Below are 19,027 nucleotides of genomic sequence, written 5' to 3'. Positions count from 1 at the left end.
TGCAAACCTACTTGACAAGCACTTCCTTTAAACTAACTGGCTTCTCTTGATGTCAAACTCTTCCCCATTGCTAATTGGGCTATTAATATTTAATAAGGCAAGAGTCTGTCCAGAGTTCAGCATTTATTAAAAAAAAAAATAAAATGGTTTAGCCTTCAAGCATCTGACATATCAATTTCTAAAGCAAAATCTACCTTCCCTTAAGTTTTGTAAGTTAAAATCTACCTTCCTAAGTTTCATAAGTTACTTTAGTATTGGTCTTTTTTTACCCCCAACTTGATGAATAACTCCTATTCTCTCTTCTCTATGACTTTAGGCACTTTCCCATCCCCTAAGTCACAGACTACTATTCTTACCATTTTTGCTCTTAGATGTTTTTTCAACTAATTCTTCTTTAGGTAGCTTTAAAATTTAATGCAGTAATTTCTCAAACTTTCAACAGAACAAAATCCTTAAGACTTAAGTAAAATCCTGGGGGTCTAACCCAGAAAAGCTCCTTTTCTTTCAAGTATCACAGAAATTTATTCAAAACTTGCATTTTACTGTATCACATATTTAAGTATTAAAATGCTTTAATTCTGTCACAAGTTAAATTTTCTTGTCAAAAAAGTTTCCGGAAGGAAAAAAAAAACAAAAACAAAAAACAAAACAGGTCTACCTTGAAAGGTCTTTTGCTTCCACACACCACTGCAACTTGGAGTTTAAACACTCAGTGTGAAAGATTTTATGCATCATGTGTGTGTGTGGCATGAGACTGACTCTTTGAGACCCCATGGACTGTAGCCTGCCATGCTCCTCCATCCATGGAATTTTCCAGGCAACAGTACTGGAGTGGGGTACCATTTCCTCCTCCAGGGGCTCTTCCCAACCCAGGCATCGAACCTGCGTCTCCTATGGCTCCTGCGTTGCAGGCAGATTCTTTACCACTAAGCCACCTGGGACTCACCTCATGCATCATAATTTCCTTTAAACAAAGTAAAATCTCAAAAAAAAAAAAAACAACAACAACTTGTAAAGAATACCAAATTAAAAATGCCACAAAACTATAAAAACAAATGTAAAGAAATTAACCTAGGAATCAGACTAATCATTTACCTGGGAGGAGAAAAAAATGGGAGGAATATGGGCAAGATCATATAACTATTTAGGTATACGTTAGTAGCCCAATTTGAGGGGACTCTCTTGGTGGTACAGTGGTTAAGACTTTGCCTTCCAAATCAAGGGGTGTGGGTTTGATCCCTGGTTGGGGAAACTAAGATCCCACATGCCTTGTAGCCAAAAAAGCAAAACATAAAACAGAAGCAATACTGTAACAAATTCAATAAAGATTTTTTAAATGGTCCACATTAAAAACATATTTTTAAAATTTTGGCTTTTCTTTAGGTCATAAATTTAGAGGTACTTATTTTTTTAACTATTAAAATCTAATTAAAACTAATAAAACTAGTAATTACATAAATAAAAGCAGGCTTTGCAATGTTAAGAGTATATAAAACACCATGAATTATTACAAATCAAATGAGCACTGTAAATAAAATTTTAAAAAAATTTATACAGACATTCAATTTAGGAAGTATAGGCTTATACTTCAACATTCCCTCACTCTTACTCTACAAATATATTTACATCATTTTTAAATGACACGAAAGTTATTTTCTCAATGCTGTACTCTTATCCCCAATCTCTCCCAATTATTTTCTTCCCCCACAATGAGCTTTAAAATTTATGTTGTCTTTTTTTAAAACTGCCTATAAGATTTCTGCATAATCATTCAGTATCACCAAGCAATCTTTCCTGGTTCCTCCGTTATTAATTCACTCATCCAATCATCCATTCAATCAGTATCTAAGAACTGCTATGAGCTACGTGCTATACTAGGTAATAATACTATAAGGAATAAAGAGGATATAAACATGAGTTATTGGATCAGCGGAGCTTGCAATTTACTTAGGCAGATACATTTCTAAACACAATAAAATGAGATAGATAATAATAGGGGTACATGCAAAAGTGTTTCATAAGAAAGAGAGGGCTGCACAGAAAATGTAAATTGAAACAGCACTTTAACGGGGACACAGGTTAGTAAGGAGGGCATGCCTACAAGAAGTGAGGAGGCTTAAAATAGAACAATAGCTTGTTCAAATAGCTGCAGGCAGCTGTACAGGGCCAGGGCACAGGATACAAAGGAATGTGATAAGAGACGAGCTGGAAAAGCAGGACCTAAAAAAGCAAACTAGGAGATCTAGGTTTTAGCCTGTCAGTCTTCTCTCCAAAAAGGGCTGCCCCATACAAAGACAGAAACAGCCTCCAACACAGGACTTCTTAATTTTCTGTGCCATGGACTTTTTCTGGCAGATGGCTGAAGCTGGCTGATCTGTTTTTATGTTTTTATATCTTAAAATACACAGGATATCAAGTAATTTTTATAGACACTCCACTCCTAAGGTAGGGAAGCATAACTGTGGGCTGTGTACAGTAACTTTCTTCTGGAAAGTAAAAGAAGGAAGGAGAGGGAAAAGAGTAACTTTACCATGGAGAAACTTGACGAATGCTTCACTCCAGCCAGGTGGCCCAGGTTAACAACACTGGTAAGTCATGCTGATAGGTATGTACACTTGGTATGTGGTGAAAACGGTACTCTACCTCTCTGATCTTCCTCTCAAAAACACATCAACCGGCCTCACCATGAGAAAAACAGCAGACGAGGCCTACCTGTGGACGTTCTGAAAGAAACTGTCACAACCAAGGGGACCAAAGGACACGCGACTACTAAACGTAATCTGGTGTCCTGGAAAAAATCCTGGAAAAGGAAAGGAACACCAGGGAAAACTGAAAAAATGGGTTTTGCTTAAAATAAAGTATCATCGTTGGTACAACTGTTGTGATAAATGTACCATACTTGTGGAGGATATGTCAACAACAGAGGAAACCAAGTGCTGGGCATACAGGAGCCCTCTATACTATAGTAAGTAAGTAAGTAAGTGTTAGTTGCTCAGTCGTGCCCGACTCTTTGCAACCCCATGGACTGCAAGCCCACCAGGCTCCTCTGTCCGTTTATTTGTACTAATTCTGTAAATTTAGAACTGTTTTAAAATAAAACTTGATAAAATGAGAAACATACATTAGAAAAGAAATTACACCAAAATACATATTTAAAAAAAAACAAATTTATGTTGTAATATTTCTGCTTTATTTCCTTTTTTCTTTTCTGTTCTTCTTTATTAATGCATTAAATAATAATATTTACAGGCAGCTTAACTGCATAATTTCAAGTGGTATGAATATGAACAGTATTTCAAGCTATATGCTGCAACTGTTCTATATGAAATTATCTAAGACGGCTATAGTGACAGTAAACATACAACTGAGGAAAGGCTGACTCTCATTCAGAGTTTAGTAAAAATAAAGATCTTTAACATTTTTCCCATCCAAGTTCAAAGGGCACTGGACTCTACCCTTGGGCTGTAAGAATCATCTTCAAAAGGAAAAGAAGTACTAACACTAAATGGACACTGTGCTGCAAGATCTCTAAGTCATTATATACATATTTCATCTTAGGAAAATCCTCGCAACAAACCCATCCCACAGATAAGGCAGCTTAAAGAAGCCTGTATAAGGTCATATATACCAAAAAAGGATTCAGACTACAGTCTGACCCCAAATGAAGATTCTGACAAAGCACCTCTAAAAACACTTTCTAGACCTTCATAGTGGAATTTCTGAGGAAATAGCTACTGATTATTCTGTAGTTCACCAAAGCTCCTAGTATACAACTTTCTGTTTAGGCAATTAGCCTAAAAGGAAGACGTAACACTTCCTAGAGCTCCGTTTAGACTAACAATGATGATCAGCAACAGCAGCTAAACCAAAGGAAAACGGTAGACACAAAAGCTCCCCACTGCTGCACAAATCTAAAAAGGAGATTTTTATCTCCTTGTGTGTGTGTGTGTGTGTGTGTGTGTGTGTGTCAACCTACATAGGCTTTTTGAGCCCATCTGCCAACATGTGAAATATCTAGGCCATATTTTATTCAGTCCGTGGTAGCTTCTTACTTTATACAAGTGTTAGTAATACTATTTTCTTAGAACTAGAGGTGCTCATACTGCAATGATCCATCCTCTAAGGTTCATTTTCAAATGAATGTGTAGGCAAACTTAAAGCAGACTTGCTAAAAATAGTTTGTTTTTAATAATTCATCTGTTTCCATCTTATAATTTCTTAGTTGATAAATATTACTCTCTGAAATGCATATCCATGTTACACTATAGCTTCCCCCTCTAACATGCCAACCTACCAGAGAATTATAACTAAAGAGGTCCAAATCTGAACCGTCAGTCTGTCACTTAGCAGCTATGTCATATTTGACAAATTACTATAAATCATGTTAGGGCTGTATTTCAAGTCCCTAGGTTTTGAATGGTGGTAATCACTAGCAATTGATAATAATCAGACATCCTTATTATGTAAAGATTGAAAGAAAAAATGCTTGAATAGTATACTGAGCAAAATGTCAAACATTCATGCAATTTACTTAATTTTGGCTTTTCCTTTTAAGCTGTAAAATCTTCCCTTAGCAATGTTCACAGAGGGCCTTTGCTGAACATTATTTCTCTGATAGTTTTAGCTGATTCTTTAAATAACAAGAGATTTGTTTTAGCAAAGGATTTATCTTTCTTTGGAAGAAGCCAAAATCATCTCCATTTAAGGACACATAAGCAGCTGCTGCAAAAGATTTTAGTTACCCGTAAGAAAGTGAAGCAGGCTGAGTTCACTTTGCTGTAAGCATTTTAGAAATTAAAAATAACAAGTAGCTTCTCCAGAATTACAGTCGAGATTTAAGAATCAGAACTTGGAGGAGTGGTGATTTTAAGTTAATCTAATATATAAACAAAAAAAATTGGGGGAAAAAAAAACAAACAAATAGGAAAATGATGCCTGGTTTGTCAAAGGAATTCTTCTCAGCTCTCAGAAGTTCAAAAGATCATTTCATTTACTAAAATTTCATTTACATAGTAAATTTCAGGAAAACAACTACTGCATTAAGTGAGGCACACCATTGTAGAAATACTACTTACATTTCCAGACACATGCACATCTACCATCAATGAAGTAGCATTCTCTAGTACGCCACTGATCAGTTATGTGGGATTACATCTTTTTGGCTAGAAAGTTACTCCTGATACTGTCAGTTAACTGGAATTTTAGTAAGATTTTATGGCAGTTTACTGAAGCTGGTTAAAAAACCTAAATATTTAAATGTGAAAACAACAACTTTTCTTGGGGTGATATCTATCAGTTTAAATAATGAGAATTAATGTTCGTAAATACACTGCTATTTTTAGAGCACTAACTGAGAAAACAAAAGTGAACTAAATACATTTCTTAGTTATTACTTTAACTATAAGATAAAGCTAATTTTTTAAAACCAAAATCAGATTTCTCATTCTGGCTTTCTCACACATACTCTCTCCCCCATATACAAATAGGTATGAGAAAAGAATAAGTCGGGAAAAAATATGAAATTTGATTCTGTGGCAATTTAATTATTATCTTGTTACAAGCTAACATTATGAAGCTTCAGTATGGCAACAACAACTCAGTGAAAGCTGTTTGGCTTAAATCAGTATTATTATTCTCACTCTATTAAAATTCCTATTACTTTAACAATTTTAGTTCTTTAACATTATCACCCTCAGATTACAATTACTTCTGACCCTGAAGATGCATGAAAAGAGCTTTCTACCACTCCAAACTTTTTCACTTATCTCCCACATGATTTTTAAAGTTAAAAACAAAAAATGAGGCACAATGACCTTTCCATACCTAAGGTTAAAATAAATGACATTCTAAAATGTTTGACTGTGATAAGACTATGGGTAACCAATCATAACTTCAGAATTCCTGTATGACATCATAAGACCTCCCTAGAACACTTTTTCTCCTCCACCTACTTCAATTGTTCCCATAACTCTGGTAACAGTCAGAAAACTTTCCAGCTAAACGTCGGATAACACTTCATGTAACTCACAGCATTCTATATTGTGATCTTCACAACAGCCAAGGTAAGAAACAGATTAAACCAATTATGGCACTTTCTATAACTCAAACTTACTGAACTTTTAAAAAGAGTTAATCATATTTTATAAATTTCAGTCCAAATTTAAATAATAAAATGTCTGACTGACATAAAGCTTAATTTCTAAATAAATGTTTATCTAATCAGTGATAGTAAGAATAAGACAACTTAGAAATCATAAAGGTAGCATTCATCTTTGATCTTGCTTATTCGTTTGTCATTTTAACTTTCACTTTTATTTTGCTGTTCAAAAATTAATTATTATCTTGTTACAAGCTAACATTATGAAGCTTCAGTATGAAGCTTTGCTGTTAAATTTCTGCCAATTAAAATCTTTCAATTATGTTACCATGTTTGGTGCTAATGGTAATTTGATTTCTCTATGCAAAAACAATGGTTTCATTTTCCTATGTGTTACTCTGCTGAGAAGTAGGGTGGGCCTGGACTGTCTACTTACATCCAGAATACTATGAACAGTTGCGTGATTGTACAAGAGGCACATTACTGGCATGACTACTCCAATATTATTCTGATTCTTTATAGTGAATATTAACAAAGTACAGTTTAAGAAATATACCACAAACTACATTTACAAAGTCTAGTCTACTTTTATTTTAAAAAAAAGCTTTCAATAAATAGATTTATTTATATTAAATTCAACATTAAATCATAAACTAAGACTTTGGACATTTCAAAACACTCGTCAAAAATATGTAAAATTCTAAAGTTAAAGAACATTAATTTATTTTAAAAATAATTGCCATATGCTTGTTATTTTGATAGTACAAATATTCCTAAGAATCTCATTTGAGTGAATTTGAAATGAATGTTTATTCTGCCTATTAATGAATATATTTTTATTAAGTTACTGTCCTCCAGTGCTTCCTATCTGGCATTTAGAAGGTGGGGGAGGAGTATGAAAAAAATGCACAGGAATGGAGATGCCATCATAAATTTTGTAACTTCTGCTTATATTCTTTTCCACTCTAGATCCTTAATTTAATATACAAAATGTGTTTTCATTCTTAACTTCTAGTCAGGGCATAAAGGATACTACATTGATTTTATTTCATTAGTTTTATTTTTATATATGTCAAAATAAAATTTAATTCTAGAATTCTAAGTTCTTAAGACAAATGTTAACTCTACTGCTTTCAAGAGATAAGAACTTTGTATAATTCCATAAGCAGCTTTCCTTAAGGCATCTAAAAGCATGCCTTTCTCACTTTTGTCAAGTGCCTCTAAGTATCCTTATATTCATAAAACATTTTTCCTTTGATATTACACAAGAGTCACTCAGTGTAGGTGTTTTACTTGAGCAGATTTGTACATTTTTACTCAAATATCCATCAAATTACATTCTCACACTTCAAATGAGAAGTTCATGAGTTCTTTTATAGTACCAAAATTTCACATTACATAATTGCTCCACAATGTTGATAATTTCTAGAAAGAGCAGAAATTCTATTAAAGTTATCCTTCATGTGTCCAGATTAACAGAAATTACATAGTTAGTGACTGTTACCCAAATTGCAAACATGGTATCAAACATGTCCTAACTAGTTCATCTCTTTCATAAGGTAAAATTTAAATACTGTCTTTGTTTCATGCAGTTTAAAACTAAGTGCTAAAAAAAAAAAGTCTGATGAAATAAAGTAGAAGAAATGTGACATATGTTTAAATTGTGAAAAACTGAGTGAGTTTTAAAAACACATGTAAGAGCTAGAGTACTTTGCTTAACTAAGCAGTCATGTCACCAGCATTTCCTAAAATTCAAACATCAAAATTATTTTCACAGTATTCCAGTGGGCATAAAGGAAAATAATGTTCCGATTTGGTTACATATTATTTCTTAATCTCACTAATTAACTGCAGATAGAAGAATATTTCAATGAACAAAATAGTTCCCCCAAAGAATTTTAATATACTAGGTAAAATATTAATTATGTAATGTATTAAAGTTTTAAGTTAAAATTAGAGTATCTAAGTTAGACTGTATATTTCTTAACAATCCTAGAAACAGTTAATTAAAACTTCCTTCTTCTTTAACAATGTTCTAAATGTACCATCCACAAATATTTCATTTGATCCTCGTAATTCCCAAATGTTTGACACTCCATCTCTATTTTACAGTTTAGGAAACAGATGCAAAAAGGTGAACTGCCCAAGGTCAGAGAGCTATGAAATGGTGGCACCTTGGCAAGAGCCAAGATTTTAAGACTACACCACGCACACATCTCATCCAATGATCAACGGCTTAAAAATAAATCACGACAATGGCAAAACAAAATGAACTGAAAGTCCTCAAATACTATATGGCACTCCAAACGGCAAAGTTAGGGGGTACAACTTCTATTTTAATTTAGAACCACTCCATTTCATTCAAAGTTAAATTTATGCCTGAGGCATGATGTCCTTAATCACCTTTATAATACTCTCCTGATCTTTTTAAAAGCCAGGGATATAATACTTATAGATGTCCTCAATTATTAAGCGAAACATCTTGGAAAACAAAATTCAAAATAACTGCACAAACCTTAAAGAACAGAAACATGCATAATCAATCAAAGTTTCTGTTTCATTGCTAAAATACTCATGTCTTTAATCTATTTAGCTTTGACATCGAAAATGCAGGTTAATTTCTCCTCAAAACTTTCCCCAAAATTGTGTTTGCTTACATATTGATATTGTTTCTTAATCTCAATAATTAATTAGAGATAGGAGAATATTTGCATAAACAGAAACCACACTTGCATATTTTATTCCAGTTCCATACTAAATTCTTAGCTTTCCTCGGTTTCATTTCTGACCTCCTCACATCATACCATTTAAAATATTCAAGCCTATTTGTTCTGCAGTGCTTGAACAGAGGAATTTTGCTTTATTTATGCTATGAAAAACCACTTTCATCTAAAAGTGTGAATTAACATAGTACTGATCATAACAGCAAAGAAGAAAATCTAAAGGTTAGAAATCAAGCAAGCGATGCTTCTAAATTACAGTGACCTAAATGAGATAGTACGTATCTTTTTGAACATTTTCAGAAATAGTCCATCAGTGTTCTTACCCTACATAATTCTGAAGCATGCAGCGCCAAATAAACACAACAAAATGAGGCCTGGGTGTACAGCTCCATCCCAGTATACTTGTGGTCAACTGAGGACCTCTAGTGCTTTGTATAATGCATTTCACCTACAGGTTTTTCCAAAAAAGGGTGGAGAGAGGGTACCAACTTACTCTTTAGTAGGGGTACACTTAACTGGCATTCATTTTCCTTAAAACTTCTTCCCCACATGCTTTCCCCCCCAAAGAAGAATCTGAAGGTTAAAGAGTATTTTAATTGCAAATAAATTAATTTTAATATAACAAAAAGATACTAAAGACAAGCCTACAGATTGGCAACAGCAATCTGCTAATTTCAAAGAGAAAAATCTCTACGCTGCTGTTTTATGAAGTTCCCTAAAGGCAGGGCTTTGAACAAGGGAAACATTTCATTATGAGATCAATCAAGGGGTTGAGGATATGTTGATTTTTATGTTTACACAATTCTTTTCATAACCATGCAGAAGCAGTTTGAAGCTTCTTTCAAATAGCCAGTGTGGACCAACAAAAAGTTCTGGAAAGTTGCTGTTACAAAATAATGTCTAATACAACTTCCAAGTTTATTAGCACTGCTGCTGCTGCTGCTGCTAAGTCGCTTCAGTCGTGTCCGACTCTGTGCGACCCCAGAGACGGCAGCCCACCAGGCTCCCCCGTCCCTGGGATTCTCCAGGCAAGAGCACTGGAGTGGGGTGCCATTTCCTTCTCCAATGCATGAAAGTGAAAAGTGAAAGGGAAGTTGCTCAGTCGTGTCCGACTCTTAGCGACCTCATGGACTGCAGCCTACCAGGCTCCCCCGTCCGTGGGACTCCCCAGGCAAGAGCACTGGAGTGGGCTGCCATTTGAGCACTAGGCAATCTCAAAAGAAAAGAGATCCAACCAAAGTGAACTTGTGGATGCCAACAGATTGATGACAAATCTAAAGATGACCTGGTCTGATTTAATTCAACAACAACAACAAAGATAAATACACAATCGCTTCTGGATTATGTGCAAAAATGACTGCAGAGTAGGGGACAAATAAAACCCTCCAATAATCCTAATACAGACAAATCCTGTAACTCAAACCTATAGAGAATTCTAATCTTCTGAATCAATTTAATGGGAAAATTTTTTCCAAAAATTATCTATCAGACTATAGTCTAAGATGTGTATTACTTGAAGTTACTCACAAAATATCCCCATGTTTATTTCACTAAATGCATAAACAAGCAGACAAAAATTAAAGGGAAGCAAAATTCTGAATACCACAAAGAATCTAAAGAATTCATGGTTTCATCGGAGGGAATACTGAAAAAAACTGAAGTTCAGTAAATTCTGCAAAGCACTGAAGTGCTTAAATTACAGGTGTGAATTACTGTTCAGCATTTACAACATCAAAGTATCAATTATAAGCAAAACCTAATGCAGACACCAAAAAGTTTTCAAAGGTCTATTAAGGTTCCTTTTGCACAAGAATGCATCTGATGTTACCTTAAGAAATAGAACTCACTACAAAGTGAGAACTGCTGCAGAAGCTGACCAAGTGTCTTTCACCCAAAATGTTGCCTAACATGACACATGGTTATCTGCTGAAGGATGAGAGTTGTAGTTTGTTCTCTCTTTCCTCCACCAAATACTGCTGCATTCACAGCTTGGCTCTAAGAAAAGGAAGGAAAAAAAAAAAAAAAAGACTGCAAGAGTTCTAAACTCACAGGATGACTGTGTGCACAGAGGAGGAAAGAGAATAACACACCTGACAACCACACCAGAAATTATGATGGAGAGAAGGTCACAGACAACTTTAAAAATAGGACTGCGCTGTTCCCACACCCAGCTTTTCAATTCTCAGCTTACAACCGGAAGCCCCATCTGGTAGGGACAAACTCTGGCTTAATTACTATCATATAGATTTTGGAAGTTCAGCAGAATTAGGACTCAATACATTTCAGACCGTACCACTGTCAAATAGACTGGGCCCAAAATACTGCATGCACAAAGCTTAACATTTCAGGATGTAAACAGGATTTGTTTTGGTTTTAGCACAAGGTAAAGTGACTATTTAGAATTATAACATATTTCTGAGTTTGACAAGAAACAAGACAATATTTTTGGTTGTCTCCTTTATACTCAATTTGTCTCCAGGAACTTTTCTGACCATAGTTGGCTGAAGTATTATGAGATCATCTTTTAAGTCTATCCATTATTCATCATCATTGGATAGCTCATCTCTTTAGGAGAAACCTCTTTGTATTTCACAACACCAAATACCCACTTGTACAAAGCTCAGTTCAGGTTAATTCTGTTAGTCACGAACAATAGTTTATTTAAGTTTTAATTTCTAAAGTAAATATTCTAAGCCTCACTTTCCTCATCTGTAAAGAGACTTGAGAAGAATACTGGAGATTAGGTTTATCAAATTCTATGACCTAAATGGTTCACCTGCTAATCAAAGCACTATCTTTGATCATTAATAATTTTCTAAAAATATTAAAGTAAATCATAATAAATAATTCACTGTTCAGCTTCACTGATTTATTCAAATGGTACTCATTTTGCACTTAAGCACTAGAATACAAAGTAAGCCCGTGAATTTTTATACTCGCGAACAGGAAGTCTAGCAGGGGGAACAGGCACGCAAATCAACATTATAGCACAGCCTGCTAGCCACATCTTGATACAGGCAGCACTAGAGCCCTACTAAAACCCAACGGAGGTGATAACCAATTCTGCCTTAATGAGTAATGGAAGCTTTCATTAGGAAGTGATATTTAAACTGGACCTTAAGGATTAACTGAAGTTTGCCTGGCAAAGAATCAAAGGTAGAGGCAGGGGGAGGGGAGACATTCCAGGCAGAGCCAGAAAAACATGTGCAAAAGACAATCATAAAAGGCAATGAAGTATTTATGGAAAGGTGACACGTTTCATGTGACTAAAGTGCCGCTCCCCAGTGTCGGGGAGGGGAGTGACTTCATGATGAACTGGCTTGCTCTTCCTTTTCCATGTTATATCTCACAATAACTTTAAAATTCAGGGCTTGTGCACCATTTAAGTCCTAAAACTTCATAAAAATTAAGTTCAGACAGGAACTACCAATGCTGATTCTTTACAGTCTTCTAGGTTGTACTCTGTTATGTAAAGAGACTAGTCAAGTTTACATAAAAAAGTAATAATCTTCTCCACAATTACCCCACAGTAGAAACCCACTACGTCTATAATAAGCAAATATAAGCTGAAACAATTTAAAGAACTTTTTTCTTAAAGAAAAAAGAAAAACCCTTTATTTCTTTATTTGGATCTCCTCACTACAGGCTAGTACTATGAAGACCACAGGGTCTTCAGCCAATAGAGCCAAGCTCAAGAGCTGAAACTATACAGAATCCAACCAACCACTGTATATCATGTGGTGTCTTTGCAACAGTAAATGAGTTCTAACCTGATCTAAAGATCAGGCCTAAAGATCCTTTCTCATTCTTTCAGTTCTTCCCTCTGCTGTCTTTACCAGTCTCTCTTGCAAAGTACAGCTGAAGACTGAGATGGGTCTTCATGAGATGTACAGCCACTAGGGAGAAAATGAAACCAGGCAGCTGGGCTAAGGCAGTAATATCTTGATCAGCAGAGATGTAACAAGATATGTTAACAGTTATTATCTCTGGCAGTTAATTATGACTATTTTTAAAATTTCATTTCTAATTTTTCTTATTTCAAAATTTACATAGAAGTATCCTGATTGACAACAAATATTGCCAAACTATTACCTCTGGGCACTTAACTTACAACTAATTTTTAATCTACTGAATATACCTGATTTTCTACAATGATGTACTGTTTTAAGTTTTGTTTTATTAATCAGCACAGTTAATTGATCAGGCAGCAAATAATTAATTCATTCGGTAGAACAGCCTGTGGGAGCTCTGAAAGAAAGCAAATGCAAACACTGTTCTGAAGTACAGGCCCTTTGCAAATGGCAACTATGTGTGGTAGACAGAGAGACAATGATAATTACTATGCCGTCTGAGTCTGACAATCTTCAGTACTTAATATCATCCTGTTAAAATGCTACTTAAAGTAGTATATTTTACAAAGCTATAAAATCATCAAAACAAATGAGGAACATTTCAATCTATAGTTCTGGTAGAACACTTCTCATTGAACTATTTTATTTTGGAGTGAAGTCAACATCTGTAGAATAACTTATTGATGCACTTCTTTTTATAAAGTTTGCTCCGGAGCTATTTATACACTGATGCTCAGAACAACTGTGCTCACAGAGAAAATAGTCTTAATGAAATAACACCTAAGAACTTTGGCCCAAGGGAATAGCCCAAGACAAGCTGCATCCTAACCAAATTATACTTCCAGTCACTTTGAGAGAAAGAGGACAAGACTGAAGTTACTATACCCCAAATATAAGATATCCTGGTACCATCACAAAAAGACAGAGCCTGAGCAATACACACAGACTAGAGGTATTTGATGTCGTAAATACAAATTAGGTTAAGAGGGATTAACATAAAACAGTGTTTTACCTGTTCAGGGGATAGGTCACACCTACGATCCTAAACCATTTACTACTTTTACATTCCAGGCTACCTAAAAGAAGACGCACTTGGCTGGCAGCTTTTTATCTTTCTCTTGAGCGTTTGAAACTCCGGGCTCCCTGCCTTCCTGGCACCATGGATAAAGTCCAGTACCTCACTCGCTCTGCTATAAGAAGAGCTTCCACCATTGAAATGCCTCAACAAGCACGTCAGAACCTCCAGAACCTATTTATCAATTTCTGTCTCATCTTAATATGTCTCCTGCTGATCTGCATCATAGTGATGCTTCTCTGAAGTTCTGCTGCAATCTCCAGCACTGCCACATACCGCCATCAGCTCAAAATCTGTCATCCCATGAGGAAGGGGAAACAATACTATATAAGAGACCACTACCTAAATAGAAGAATTTCTTTGTGAAAAGGTCGAGATTTGGAACAGAGCAAATTGTTAGCAAACGTATTCATCTGCTGGATGTTGTAAACATAAGAAGGGCTTTATTTTCAAAAATTAACTTTAAAGTGACTATAATGTAAGTGTGCATAATGTAACTGTTAATTTTCTAAACAGACCTTAAGCTTCTATCCCAAATCTTTCCCAAGGATGAACTAGGAGTTTAGTTTTGAAACTGCACTGCTAATAAGCTCACTTCATATATAAAGCATCAGCTTCACTCTTTGGGATAAATATAACTTATATTGTACTGTAAAAGCCTCTTGGATGATTTATTGAGTATTTTTCAGGTCCTCACCAAGTATACCAAAATAATCATTCAAATGAAATATCATTTGAAATAGCCCTCATATCTGTTATCTTGTTTATCATCATACAGAAGTCTCCATAGTAACTCTACACTCTAACACAGAAATTATACTTTTTCTACAATACCCTAATATTTTAAGTTTATAAGAATCGAGTAAAATCAAGCAAGACCATACCCTTAGATAGATAAAACAACTAATTTTCTCAAAGAATTACAGAATTTTAATATGTGCAGGTAAACCATAAATCTGTTCTCACCAGGACTTTATGATCAATAGACAAGAACTGTTGGTTAATTTAACATCTGACAGTGTGATTAGCCATAATTACTAATACACTAACAGAATAGAACCTAATCTTCATTTAAAGCACTATAGCTAATTACCTGAGTCAGAGCACATAACTTGCCACTGGAATCATAAAATTTTAAGATAAGAATGATTTTACAGGTTGTCTTCTATTTTACTCTCACACTCATTGTAGGCAAGCAAAAAAAGAAAAAATATTACTTCAAGCATTAGAAAAAAAAAAAATTTAACTCTTTCTCCAAAATCAACAAATTCTTAAATTTTAAAGTAAAATTTTTATCCCACTACTGTTCATGATAGGGTATAGCTATTTTCCTTAATCAATCAACCAGGTCGTAAACACCTAAGCAGTAGGCCATTCTACTACACTAACCAGCAATACTAATCTACAATGATTTTCTTGCTGAATACATTTCAAGTTTCTCTTCATTTAAAAATATCTTCCAACTACTCACAGAACAACAGAAGTAAAAATTGGTCATTTAAAAATATCTTCAAACAACTCATAAAACAGAAGCAAAAACTGGTTTGGAAAACATATTCACCAAAATGTGGTACATTGACTTAGTTTAAGTCTAAAACAGTTTACACCTATATTACATAATTCAACAGTTTTTACTACAGTTAAAGACATACTACCAATATAGTACTTATTAAAGGAGTAGACAAGAAATATGTAATTTACTATGAAATTTGCCAAAATATGGCAAAAAAAAAAAAATTGGAAAAGTCAATCTTGACTATGGCTTGTAACACAAATGCTACGAACAAAATAGTGAAAGAAATATTACTGCTTTTTTTAAATCCCTGAGAGGTACTGGAGATAGAAAGGGGGATAATGTTGGTTCACTGATATCTGAGAACAGAGGTTTCATACTGAGAGGGATTTCTTAAGTGAAGTCTCATCTATGGATTGGATATCCCTAATATCAACCAGAAGAGCTTATAAACAGGAAGTAATTAATGCATTCACTTCACTGGTGTCAATAATTACCCAGGCAAAAAGTAACCAAGTTCTATAAGTAATTAGCTGCAATGATCCTAAAAACAAGTGGAAATTTTGAAATAATAGGTTCTAGCCTTTTCATTATGTTGTTCATTACAAACATCAACTTTAAATCATAAACTGAGAGGTTATGGAGCTTTTCCAAAGTCAAACAGAAATAAGAATTGTTTTGTTGTTCATTCTGTCTTGAATAGAAATTAAAACCTTATACTTAAGGATTACAGAATACTGTAACTCAAATTATATTGTAAAATAAATACTCATTCTTAAAATGGAACTTATTTATTCTGTTTATCATAATCTGTAAAGAGTAAGATACAATGAATTATGTATTTTAAAAACGTATATACCAAATGCTCAAATTCTAACCTTACTTTACAGGGAACCAAAATGGAACTATTTTTTAAATGTTTAATGTTGCCTTTTATATTATTTGGTTCAAAATGTTTATTTAATTCAAATCACCTACATTAAAATGAACCTTCTTGAACTCAGTGAAATTGCTCATGATTGATATAACCATAAAACAATCTATCTATAAGGAGTTTTGATTTTGTAAGCTGTTGTCAGTAACTTTCCCCAAATAAGATCAAGATTTCCTAGTAGAGACACAAGAGGGCAGACATACATAAAACTATGAATTTCCTACTAGCTAGAAATTATTTATCCTTTGATTATTTTTTAGTCTTCTGGGATATTGAGAAAACAGTAAAATTTAGAAACAATTTGCTCTAAGTAATAGCACACTTTAAAATGTCTAAAGATTATATGCCAATACTATATAGAAAAGATGACGGCTTGGAAAAAGTCAAACACATTAATAATTTTATTCATTAAAACATGTATAACAAAAATCAATTATGCATTTTAGTTACCTAGGGAATGTCATAATCTCATAGTCTATTTGTTCAGAGTGTTACAGTTTTCACATCTTTCAATACAGCTATGTAAAATTATCTTAAACAGTAAAAAAAAAAAAAAGAAAGAAAGAAAAAACAGGATGCAAAAAAAAAATAAAAACAAGAAAACTTTCTTTTCCGAGAATGTAATAGAATACACAAAATGCTCTCACATTAAAAATAAACCATTCTTATGTCATGTTAAGACAAAAGCCAAGTCATTTAAGTCATTCTACTAAATATTTATATTTTTTCATTTACACAGGAGAAATCTTCCAGTAAATACGTTGAAATCATTAGGTGTTAATATCCTGGAAGATTAAGCCCCTCCTTGTTTAAAATTAGCACAAAATTTTATCTTCTTCTTTTTAATGACTACAACCCAGAGCTCAGAAACATCCTACAGAATATGAGAGAAGAGAAGAGCTACTTTGCCAGGAAAGAGACCACTCCTTCACTTCTGTCTGGAAGGCCCACTGTGAGCTTATGGGGATTCAATGGATCGTGCTGTGTGTAGAAATACGCATCCTCCATTTCCTTCCCACCCCCCCCATCCCCAAAAAGAAATGCAAAAGGGGCTTAGAAAGGGACAGTCTTTCAGAGAAGACAAGAGTCAGCTGTTTGTTTTCCTCTTATGTCACAGTTTTTGTGGGGTTAAACAGCTTTAGGCGAAGGCGGGAAGAGAGCCACTAATGTAGAGCAGAGGAAAGAACCGAAGACTGCGGTGGACACTGTACATGGAGACCTATAAACTAAGGACACCGATGCTTCCCTTCATTCACAAGGGGAAATGCTTCAGAGTTCTACACCACCTGTATTCTAGCTAATTTAGTAAGGAACTATGAGAAACAAGGACCACCACGCAAATAACACTGTGAGGCTGGCTCAGTAAACGTTCAGGATTGAGTTCTAATCTAAGAAGAGAAACACTTCCATGCTGAAATACCGATCTTTTGAGGGAGTAAAAGGAGGAAGGAGGCTCTGAGCATCAAATGAGATAAAACATTCTGACAGCTACAAAAGTTCTAGATAAATTTATGGTGATGTTAGATTGTGACTCTCAGCCAAATTCTTTTTCTTAGCTGCAAAATGTTTTGTTTTGTTTTTTCTTCACAGTGACAAACAGTTGTCATTGAAAATCACATTCTCACAATTTATCAATGGGATAATTATTATTAAGGCTCTTCCCTTTACACAAAAATTAGACTAAAAAGAAGTCAATGTTTTAAAGAGACCTAAGAAACAAGAAAGATGAGAACTTTAAAAGAAAGATGTTTGGAAGCTCCAAAGAGAAGGTATTTAAGAATTTTTTTCTATAGTAGACCAGGAGAATTAGAAGAGAAGTTGTCAAACATTTTAATTAAAGTATCTAGGTTTTCTTTACCTGGTTTCACCTTTCTACTATGAAATTTAAAAACACTATAAAGAGACCATCCCAAAGAAGGTTAATCAAAAAGTAGGACTCTCCAAGCACATGCAAATTTTGTGCCTTTTCACTTTCTTCATCTACCATGGGCCAACAATATTTAAAAATAAGTTTGCTCCACAAAGCACCTCCAAGCTCCCTACCCTTTCTCTGCACTGCTTCAAGGCTGAGGAAAACTTTGATTACCGAAGAGGATCCTCCCAACAGAGTGGAAGGAGTGAAATCAGTACTTATTCTCTGAAATTCACTCAACCTTCTCAGTTCTCTCTCTATGGCACCTACTTCAGGTTGGCGCAGAACGTTCAGTCCCTTCCCCCAACCATCTTAGGTTATTCCAGTTCTGTGTAAAGACACCAGCTGGAGAAACAACTACCCAGTCCCTGTTTCCCTGTAACCACAAGCACTTGAGAACTAAAATATGACAGTATTTGATAAATTAGGTTTCCTATCTTTCAACTGCTTGAATAGATAAATCACAATAAATCTGGTTAAACTGCTCTGTTATGATTTGTTATTCACACATCATGATACATCTGTTTGGTTATGCAGTCTAAATATATATAATCAAGATGATAAGAACTATGTTCAAAATAAGAGCAAACAAAGCACAGAGGAGGTGTTAAGGGCTCTCCGGTGAATGGAGCACGTTAGGTTACGTGTATGTTTTGGGGCTGCACTCAGATTCGTGACGTTACTAGATAAGTGATTTCCTTATTCTTTCATAGAATATATTCCTTTAATCTTCATTATTTTTTATTAGTAATTTTAAGTTTTTACCCCAGGGAAATTTTGCGATTTTCGATGAAATCACTTTGTTTCAGAAAACTCTGGTAATAAGAAAAAAATGGATGACATAATTTATGAAAAATTCTATAGACAATTGGTTTCCCAGTTAAAATGAGCTGCAGACAATTACCTTGGAACAGAAGACTTT

The 19,027-nt window shown here is 34.5% G+C and overlaps 2 protein-coding genes across 3 annotated transcripts in view; one reads left to right on the top strand and one right to left on the bottom strand.

The window, feature by feature from the left end:
* CEP85L (centrosomal protein 85 like) overlaps nucleotides 1-19,027 on the bottom strand; it is a 139,864-nt gene that overhangs the window by 59,053 nt on the left and 61,784 nt on the right. The window lies entirely within an intron of this gene.
* Nucleotides 5,985-17,826, top strand: PLN (phospholamban). Of its 2 annotated transcripts, XR_011145822.1 has the most exons (3): nucleotides 5,985-6,062; nucleotides 13,743-14,224; nucleotides 17,784-17,826. XR_011145822.1 is itself a non-coding variant. In XM_068985125.1 (2 exons), the coding sequence occupies exon 2, from the start codon at nucleotides 13,831-13,833 to the stop codon at nucleotides 13,987-13,989; it is 159 nt and encodes a 52-aa protein (XP_068841226.1). In that variant the 5' UTR covers nucleotides 5,985-6,062; nucleotides 13,743-13,830; the 3' UTR covers nucleotides 13,990-16,239. The 2 variants fall into 2 exon arrangements, 1 of the variants encoding a protein (XP_068841226.1); XM_068985125.1 differs by lacking the exon at nucleotides 17,784-17,826 and having other exon boundaries at nucleotides 13,743-16,239.

Source organism: Capricornis sumatraensis, chromosome 13 (assembly GCF_032405125.1).
Source record: "Capricornis sumatraensis isolate serow.1 chromosome 13, serow.2, whole genome shotgun sequence".
Taxonomy (NCBI): domain Eukaryota; kingdom Metazoa; phylum Chordata; class Mammalia; order Artiodactyla; family Bovidae; genus Capricornis; species Capricornis sumatraensis.
The sequence above is the reverse complement of the archived record's forward strand: the minus strand, read 5'-3'. Positions and strand labels throughout refer to the sequence as shown.